The sequence below is a fragment of the Rattus norvegicus genome, chromosome 16 (genome assembly GCF_036323735.1).
Source record: "Rattus norvegicus strain BN/NHsdMcwi chromosome 16, GRCr8, whole genome shotgun sequence".
NCBI classification, from domain to species: domain Eukaryota; kingdom Metazoa; phylum Chordata; class Mammalia; order Rodentia; family Muridae; genus Rattus; species Rattus norvegicus.
In genome coordinates this window covers 1,534,463-1,544,530 of record NC_086034.1, presented here as the reverse complement: position 1 = coordinate 1,544,530, position 10,068 = coordinate 1,534,463, and the positions used below count along the sequence as shown (strand labels likewise).

The 10,068-nt window shown below is 43.7% G+C and overlaps 1 protein-coding gene across 1 annotated transcript; it reads right to left on the bottom strand.

Moving 5' to 3' along the window:
- Window positions 1-242: 242 nt before the first annotated feature.
- Window positions 243-3,878, bottom strand: Cphx1 (cytoplasmic polyadenylated homeobox 1). Its single transcript, XM_039095224.2, has 3 exons — window positions 3,490-3,878; window positions 945-1,061; window positions 243-863 (listed from the first exon to the last, which is right to left on the bottom strand). The coding sequence occupies exons 1-3, from the start codon at window positions 3,724-3,726 to the stop codon at window positions 513-515; spliced, it is 705 nt and encodes a 234-aa protein (XP_038951152.1). The 5' UTR covers window positions 3,727-3,878; the 3' UTR covers window positions 243-512.
- Window positions 3,879-10,068: the final 6,190 nt, after the last annotated feature.

Below are 10,068 nucleotides of genomic sequence, written 5' to 3'. Positions count from 1 at the left end.
CCGAGGCCCTGGCGCTCTTGCTGGTTTGACAAGCTGGCTCTCCTTTTCTACCTCGGGCAGCAGCATGCCACCTGCCAGAAGACTGGCTAGTCTGGTTCATAGAAGGTAAGAGCATTGATATACCTGCCAGATTTGGGGAGAGAAAAAAGGCTTATAGCTAGGACAAGGTCACAACTCACACTTAAAAACCTTCCTCTGCTAGAACCATTCATGGGGCCCCTGCATCTTTGTTAAGTGTTAGGGTTTCTCAGAAGACTACCTTAGCCCCCATGCTGCTTTCTAAATCCCTGCACCTTGTGAGTTGTAGGCTGGACCCAGTATACCGTGTGTGCTCTCCTAAACAGTGTAGCTGACAGCACTCCCTTGCTGCCCATGTAGCCCAAGAGGCATTTGGTGGGACCATGACGGCTGCTTGCAGAGGATCATCTAAGAGCCTGCTGCACCTCCATTACTTGGAGCAAACTGATCCTGATGCTCTGAGGGAAAGAAGGAGGATACCTGCTGCCCTAAGTCTAGAGACTCTGTCTATGACTCTGGTGCACAATGAGCCAGTCTGCCAAGGAGGCCCTCTCTTGGTAGCTCTGAGGATGCTGCTGTTGTTGCTGATATTCCCAGTTATTCTGCTGTTGTCCTGAGAACATTGGGGAGTAGGTATAATCCATCTGCCTTTGCCCCTGCGTACAAGGAACATAGTCAGCAGGAGAGAATGTGGAATATTGGCTTTCCTGTGTCTCAGGCTGGTCACCCACATAACGCGATTCAGACACCGGGGGAAGAGTATCCACGACGCCACTTGATTTCGTTCCGATGCTTTGGACCACATAGTCACATGACCCATACTGCTCACGAGAAGCTTCCTCAGTCTGCACAAAACAGAGAGCAAGGCCACCCGGTGCCACTTGGGTGTAAGAAATCTGTCCAGGGTCGCAATTGGAAGCTTGTACCTGGGTATCCTGGCGACCTATAAGCATGTAGTCTCCAGACTTGCGCATTCCTCTGATGGCAGAAAATGTGTCTTTCAGTTCTTGTGGGGTTCTGGCCCTTTTATTCTGAAACCAGTTCTAAAAGAGGAAAAGGAATTCGTTACTCAAAACTGCTTTCTAGCAGTGCCCCACGGTGCTTCTTCACTTGTTTGGCTGATTGATTGAGACAGGGTTTCTCTACTATACAGCTCTGGCTGTCCTGGAACTCACTATGCAGATCAGGTGGGCCTCAAACTCAGAGATCACCTACAGAGAACTAAGTAAAGGTGTTTGTCACCATGCCCAGCCCCACAGTGAGTTTCACATCACTTAGACTCAGCCTTACTATCTTGCTTCCCTTGAAAAGATGGGGAAAATGAAGGTGGCCTTTCCTAAGCCTTCACATCATGATGGAGATTGTGAACTGTGCACCCTCCAGTCAGCCCCCAGTCCTACTTCCATGTTTAAGCGTGGAGGTCCGCTCCCGCTAACCCTGCTCTAACCTCTGCATCTAGACAGATGTGAACTGTCCCTTAACACTCCCTAGACACTCCACCAGGCTGCCCCCAACCAAGATACAATGTATTACAAATTGTGATTCTCAAAGATGAGAATCTTGGCAAGAGTTTGTCATGCCTTGGTATTTTATTTGGTCCTAAGCACATCTGGGCTTCACTTCTTAAAAGCCTCCTTAAAACAATTATACATGAAAATTATTGTCCAGAATATTTTTTAGGGGAGGGGGCTAAAAGTTGTAGAAATGATAAAATGTTGTTTTTTTAAGAAGGGGGCCAGGCATGAAGGGACACACTTTTAATCCCAGCACTGGGGAGGCACAGGCAGGAGGATCTCACTGAGTTCTAGGTCTACAGAGTGAGTCCCAGGATGGTCAGGGCTACAAAGTGAGATTCTGCCTCTTGATGGTATACACCTGCAATCCTAGCACTTGGGAAGCTGAGGCAGAAGACTCAGAGTTTAAGTACCTTAGTTAGGGAAGCTACTCACTTTACTAAATGAGCCATGTGGTCAAACTGCCTTCTAGATACTTTTTTATAATATAGATTTGTTCTGCTTTCACCCTTGGTCAAAGAAACAGTAGTTGAAGCAGATATTATGTATCTGTCAAGGAACTGGGCACTTTGTGAATGTTTAACCCTCACTACAGGGACATCTACATCAACAAACCCCTCCAAGGCTCAGGGACATCATGGAGGAAGGTTAGAATGTTTGCAAAGTGCTGTCTTTGTGAACGCACTTCAAGCAAATAGATTTTGTTAAAAATAATAATCACAAGCCAGTCAATAGTCCATCCCCCATGGGGCCTCTACATAGAGAGAACTTCAATGTTCCATTTCTTTCTTTTTTTTTTTCAGGGCGATTTTTATCTACCCTCCCTGCCCCTCCTTTATACCTAACACCTCAGCAAACCTTCCAAATGTTCAATATTTGCAATATTAAAATGTCCTCCCTAGACTGGAGAGATGGCTTAGCTGTTAAAGGCTAGGCTCACAACCAAAAATAAAATGTTCTTCCCACAGTAAATGCCCAGTGTGAAACCAATGCAGTTGCCACCCTGGATGGCACCCTGGGTAATAACAATAACTTTTAATTTTTTGGTTGTGGTTGTTTTGAAGACAGGTTTCTCCTTATAGCTCCAGCTGTACTGAAACTTGCTCTGTAAACCAGGCTGGCCTCAAACTCAAGAGATCTATCTGTCTGACTCTCACAAGGCCCAAGTCAGTGTGGCCTTTTTGTTTTGTTTTGTTTTGTTTTATTGTTTGTGTATGGTATTTTGCCTGCATGTGTGTCTGTGTACCATGTGTGTGTAAAGGCCAGAAAAGGGTGTCAGATGCCCTGGAACTGGAGTTACAGAGATATGAGCTGCCAAGTAGGCGCTGGGAATCGAACCCTCTAGAAGAGCAGCCAGAGTGCTTAAGCCATCTCTCCAGTCCCATGACAATAGCTCCTTAAATGTGTCCCTGCTTCCAAGTTGTCCTCATAATAGGTTATTTTCCATAAGCCGAGTCACATTAAAAGATGAAAACATGGGCTGGAGAGATTGCTCAGTGGTTAAGAGCACTGACTGCTCTTCCAGAGGTCCTGAGTTCAAATCCCAGCAACCACATGATGGCTCACAGCCATCTGTAGTGGAATCTGGTGCCCTTTTCTGGTGTGTCTGAATCAATAAACAAATTAAAAAAAAAAAAAAAGATGAAAACATGGGCTGGAGGGATCGCTAAGTGGTTAAGAGCATTGACTTCTCTTCCAGAGGTCCTGAGTTCAATTCCCAGCAACCACAGGTGGCTCACAACCATCTGTAATGGGATCTGATGCCCTCTTCTGGTGTGTCTGAAGATAGCAACAGCGTATTCATATAACTAAAATAAATAAATCTTTAAAAAAAAAAAAAAGATGAAAACAGACATGTTAACACTGCCCACAGCAGTCAGCTTTTACATGACTATGCATTTTCCAAATGGCTTCAGAAAAGGACATCGTCGCAAAAAGCTTCAGATATCTAACTCACATCGATCACATCCACTTGGCATCGAAACTGCCGTGCCAGCTCATCCCTGGTCGTGAAATCTGGATAAGGGGTGCATTTAAATTCTTGTTTAAGTCTCTTCAGCTCATCGTTGGTAAATTTATGTCTCGGTTTTGATTTTCCTCTTCTACATCCTGCTCTTGCTCTGCTGTGATTGACTTCTTTTTCTGGAAAAAAATGGAAACAACAACAACAAAAAAGATTGAGCATCAGTGGCATCTAGAGAAAGGCTTGTTTGATGACTGAAGTTTGTTTTCTTTTTTCTTTTTTTTTTTTCTTTTTTGGTTCTTTTTTTTTTCAGAGCTGGGGACTGAACCCAGGGCCTTGCGCTTCCTAGGCAAGCGCTCTACCACTGATCTAAATCCCCAACCCTGAAGTTTGTTTTCTTAAAGTGAAGCTCTACCTCGTTTCTACCCATTAAAGACCCAATTTTAAATTGATGAGGATAATTGAATTTATAATCACTAAAACAGGAAAGAAATTTCTTCTGCCTAACAAAATTATATACACCCTATAGAAAGATTCTAATGACACCACTTTGTTAGTAATTGAGGGTGTACCAACTCACAGTAACCTGATAACAACTGTTATGGGCGTAGGTGGGGCTGGAGAGATGGCTCAGCTGTTACAGAAGACCAGACAGACAGAGTTCAAGTCCCAGCACCAGGTGAGGTGGCTCACAACTGAAGCTGCTTGAACTCCAGCTCCAAGGGGATGAGATACCTCAGCCCCCTCAGGCACTGATACTCATGTGTGCATGTACACACACAAATGCACAGAACACATACGCAGAGACACACACAGAAAGGCACACACAACTAAAAATTTTTTTCTAAAATTATATTCTAAAACAAAATAATAGCATTGAGGCTAAGTTGATTATTTTGGAATTGCTTGGTTTGTTTCTTACTATCCATTGAAATGGGGTATACACATTTTCAATTTTATAGCAATCAGATAAAAGTCACTTGAAGGTTTTGTAGCAAATTTACAGTCTTTTCCCAACTCCTCTTCAGTGTGCTGATTGTCTGAAGGCACTGTTCTTGGGCTGGCAAGATAACTCGGGGTAAAAACACTTAGCACAAGAGCTTGACAGTCTGAGTCTAGTCTCTGGAACCCACAATGGGAAGGGAGAAACAGTTATCCTCTGACCACTTGTATGTCCCCCCCCCACTTCACACATAACCCCCCCCGACATACACACACAAAACAATTTAAGCCAGGTTAAAGTCCAATAGTCCATCCCCAGTGTGGAACCTTCTCATGTTCTCTTTTTCCTAACTAGTTAAGGGGAAGGGGGCACAGCACCCTAGACTTGAAGGACAAAAGAGCTATGATAGAAGTTTACAAACTGAGATATTCAAAACATTCAGTATAAGTGATCTAGCCACTTATACTGAATGTTTTGGGTTGGGGATTTAGCTCAGTGGTAGAGTGCTTGCCTAGCAAACACAAGGACCTGGGTTCGGTCCCCAGCTCCGGAAAAAAAGAAAAAGGAAAAAAAAAAAAAAAGAGTACTGGTTTTACAAGCCCAGGGTTTAGCTAGTGAATCTCTTTGTTGTTAAGGAGCAACATTGTTACACATCATTATTAAATCTCCATACCTTACAAGAATAAGTTTGTTTCCTAAGTCTGCAAACCATGTTTTTCTTTTTTTCTAATTTCCTTTTTAAAAAAGATTTATTTATTTTATGTATATGAGTACACTGTAGCTATTTTCAGATACACCGGAAGAGGGCATTGGATCCCATTACAGAGGGCTGTGAACCACCATGTGGTTGCTGGGAATTGAACTAGGGCCTCTGAAAGAGCAGTCAGTCCTCTTAACTGATAAGCCATCTCTCCGCCCCCTTTAATTTATTTATTTTCTCATATTACCTTCCAGACTGCAGTCCCTCTGTTCCTCTCACCCCCCACTCCTCAACGGAGCATAGCATAACGAGTTGCAGTAAGACTAGGCGCCTCCCCTCATGTTAAGGCTAGACCAGGCAACCTGGTAGGACCCTTGTCCCAAAAGCCAGCAAGAATGGAAGACCACCCCTTCCCCCACTGTTAGGAGTTCCACAAAAGACCAAGGTACACAACGATAACATGCAGAGGGCCTAAGTTAGAACCAGGCTCCCTGATTGTTCATTCAGTCTCTGTGAGCCCCTGAGCCCAGGTTAGTTGACTGTAGGGCAAACCAAGTTCAACCTTCACTGAACTTGTGGCCCCATGATGTATGTATACGCAGCCCTTTGCTTTGCTAAACTCCTGAACCTGTGATATATGATGGCCCTTTTGCCTTATGAAATGTGTCTTACCAGATACCTCGATGAGTCCTCTTTCACATGAAGAGTCTTGTGTTTACCCCACAGGCAGCCTTGAGCCTAGAGTATCCCATTCATTCTTCTGAGTACTTACACCTGTTTTCAGTCAGTCCTAACCCTTCCCCATAAAAGGGACCTCAAGTCAGTGAGGGGCTGTTCTCTGAATCCTAACATTGGGAGAAGCAGCTAATGGCCAGTCTAAATAAAGCTTGCTTAATCAGATACTTGTGGACATGTTTTTCTCAGGTCTAACAAGTTCCCAGTGCCCGTGTGGTAGCTCACACAAGTGCATGCACAGTCAAAACATTCATACATATACAATAAATTTGTTTTTGTTTGTTGACGGTTTCTTTGTGAAGCCTTGGCTGTCCGGGAATTCAATCTGTAGACCAGGCTGGTCTTGAACTCCTTGAGATCCATCTGCCTTTGCTACTGAAGCTGGGATTAAAGGCACAGGCCACCACTACCCAGTATAATAAACCTTGAAGTATATCCTAGAGAAAAACATGCACAACAAGCTCTAAGCAAACTGAGCTGATCTCTGACAGTACAAATCTGTAGAAAATCTGGAGGAGCCCAGGAACAGAATAATCAATTAACCAAGACTGAGACAACTCACTGCATTCAAGAATAACTCTGCACATTAGCTAGATAACAAAGAAAAGAGACAGCCAGGGGTGGGGTCCTGTAATCCCAGCTGTTCATGAAGCAAGAGAATCAAGGCTTGCTTGGCTACAGAGAACTCAAGCAATTTAGGAATCGCATATCTCAAGATAAAATGTTTAAAATGCAAAATGTTAAGGGAGTTGGATAGAAGGCTCAGTGGTTAAGAGCACTTGTTTGTCTTGCAGAGGACCTGGTTCAGTTCCCAGTGCCCACGTAGAGGGCCACAACCACCCAAAACTGCACTTTCAGAGAATTCAACTCCCTCTTCCTACTTTGCAGGCATCAAACATTCACACAATGGAGACATAAAGGAGACTAGGGTTGGGTGTAGTGACACAGGCCTGTAATCATAATACTTCAGAAGCAGGCAGATCTCTGTGAGTTCAAGGCCAACCTGGTCTATATAGCAAGTTCCATGCAGAGGGTCACCCAGAAACCCTGCCTCAAAACAAACAAAACAAAAAATGGATAGAAATTTAGATCACTAGTCTATGGCTTTATCAGCAAATGCAAGGCCCTATGTTTATCACAATGGGCAGGAATAAAAGTATTCCCAGGACTAGAAGGGCTAGCGTGATCAAGCTATATAATCCATCCTTGAAGCTTGACCAAGTTGGGAACACTGACCTCAGGCCATGAGTAATTTTATCAGCACTATCTGCAGCACCAAAACTCAGCAGAGCAGCATTCTTTAAATTCATGATCTCGGCATGTAAAGTCAAAACATCCAGAGAGGTGTTAGAATTATGCTAAACACCCTGCGAGTGTCCTTGAACTTTCTCCCAATTATAGTGACTGTCATTGTAAATTTTAGAAGTAACACAAATCCAACGCTATTTAGCATGATGGCTTCTCACTCTTACACTCTGAACTCCCTCTCTGGGCCTGCCATATTGATCAGTTGTCCCAAGCCCCCACAACCCCAAGCCAGATTTTTGGCATGGAACTCATATGCCCTGTTGACTCTTGGGTCCACTATTGACAGGAAAGGCTCTAACAGATGAGTCCACTCTTGCTTGTTGGAACATGCATACGATAGGGACCCATTGACAGTCAACCCCAGAGCCCTCTATTTTCAAGCGGGGTTCATCAGTAAGAGGTTAAACTGCAGACTCTGCAAGTTCCCCTTCCCAAAGAACAGAAGTTGTGTTAAGGTGTTAAAAGGCAGCAACTTCAAGCAGCACATTAATGTTCAGATTTTTACCTTTTTTACCCTACTACCTCTTTCCCTTTCATTCATTTATTTTAACTAACTAATTTTATTTCCCTTTAGACAGGGTCTCACAATGTAGTCCTGGCTACCCAGGAACTCACTGTGTAGACCAGGTTGTGGTTCTCCAAGTCTACCTCAGCCTCCCAGTAGTGAGATTAAAAGGTGTGTGCCACCATTTTTACTTAGGTTTTCCAGTCCTGAGGATCAAGTCTAGAGCCTTGCTAGCTAGGCAAGTACTGTTGCTACCAACTCCCATTCCCAGTCCCATCTCATGAACTTAAAAACCAAAACCCAAAACAAACCAACTAATCAAACAAACAAAAAACAGGGGTAATGGTGTTTGCCTTTAAACCCAACAGCCTGGTCTATATAGGGAGCTCCAAGAGAGCCAGGACGATGTAGAAAGAAACCCTATCAACACCCCAACCCCTGAAAGGAAAAAAAAAAAAAAAGAGCGCAAAGTTCCTAACTCTTGATTCAGCCCTCTTTCCTCTGCTCTAAAGATTAAACCTAAGGCCTTGATTATGACCATTTTCTCTAATGTGGAATGCTACTTGGCTCATGCCACTCACTCACCCACACATCCTGGTCATCTCCACACGTCACTGCCAAGAATCTGAAGCATAATCATTTTACCTGCAAACATTTCCCATACAGACCCTTACAGTAGGAGACCGCCCTTTGAGGTAGTAACACCCCTATTTGTAGGTTCTTGAGTCTCAGGGGAAACTCCACTGCCAATCATTTCGGCATGCAGCAGCTAAGAGCAGTCACACTGTTTACCAGAGCTGTCCCCATCCTACGAGCCTACTTTTTAAGAGGTAAGAAAGAGATGAGAACTCACATTCCTACAGACAACAAACAAACAAAAACCCAGATGCAGCTCGTGTCCAAGCTGTAGGCAGAATGTGTCCTGGGATAGCTATGAATATAGCCCAACACATTTGTAGATAAATATACCAAAATACCCAAACAGGGAGACAACTCTGGGTAAAGCATCAAAGAAATAGCTCCAGAAGCCACAGTTTGGTCCCCATCCAAGCAACTTACTTTCTGAAGACATGTTGGAAACCTCCAGTCTCAGTCCTTGCTCACTGAAGAAGAAACAATTTTTTCTGGTTACTGCTAATCATGTAAGCTGAAGTTGTCCCCTCCCCAGACACACCCTAAATAGCCCACCCAATCTTCACACAAAACAAGGATCCACCCTTGACCCAGGATCACCTCAGGTACACCTACTGGCAAAAACCAAATCTCTTTTCCAGTGCACCTTCATTCATTAAACAAACACCAATAGGAACCTTTGGATTTAATCATGCTATCTTTATAGTATTAGTATTTTTTTTTTTATCCCTACATAGACCAGAGGGCAGTGAAGACAGTGTGCCTAGACCTTATGCTTGGCCATATCCCATTGATATGGTACAGGTGACAGCTATGCAAAGAAGGCAGACTGGTGAGGTCACAAAAGGCCCACAACATTCAATAAATGACTGATTAAGGAACACTGAGAATATAGGCAATAGAGTGTGCCCGCCGTGACATTGAAAGGACATCATAAGACTTACGTGTTCTGTAAGCACTCAGTTGTTTGGCTAACTTATTCTCCTTGTGTTTCGAGGAGCTCATGTGGCCCAGGTTAGCCTCAGTTCTCTAAAGGAGCAGAAGATGACCTTAAACTCCTGATGCTCCCACTTGTAATTCCAAGCTACACAAGAGCTGAGATAAAGCCGGGTGGTGGAGAAGGTTGTGTCACATGCCCTTAATACCAGCACTGTGGAGGCTGAGGAAGGCGATCTCTGAGTTTGAAGCCAGTCTGGTCTACAGAACAAGTTCTAGGGTTACATGGGAAAACCCTGCTCAGGAAAAATAAAGTTAAAAAAAAGAAGCAGGAGGGTCCGGAGGGTCTACAGTTCAAAATGAACCTAGGAAATTTGCAAGACCCTGTCTTTAAAAAGAAAGATGTGGGATGATGGTGGTACACACCTTTAATCCCAGCACTTGGGAGGCGGAGGTAGGTGGATCTCTGGGCATTTGACCGCAGCCTGGTCTACAGGGTAAGTTCTAGGATAGCCAAGGCCACACACGGAGAAACCCTGTCTTGAAAAAAAAAAAAAAACAGAGATAAATAAATAAAAATAAAGAGAACTAGCCCAAACTGGATGCCGTTGGGTTTCTTCACAGGTCTATAGGGCAACTTTGTATTCTCTCCACGTGTAGGAGAGATAAGAAGACCTAGAGCCGTTAGTCGTTTTCCATAATCAAGATATAGAAAACACATACATCTCACAGCTGCAACATATTAGTTCATCTGGATGAAAAGAGCTCGAATTCCTCTTTGTTCTTAAACAATTTGCTACAAATGTACGTTTG

Bases quoted from the DNA above. Each gene is read 5' to 3' on its own strand.
- Cphx1 (XM_039095224.2), bottom strand. From the start codon at position 3,726: ATGCCACTGATGCTCAATCTTTTTTGTTGTTGTTGTTTCCATTTTTTT. The intron at 1,062-3,489 runs GTGAGTTAGATA...TTCCTCTTTTAG, and splicing joins GCCAAGTGGATGTGATCGAT to AACTGGTTTCAGAATAAAAG. The intron at 864-944 runs GTACAAGCTTCC...TGTTTTGTGCAG, and splicing joins TAGGTCGCCAGGATACCCAG to ACTGAGGAAGCTTCTCGTGA.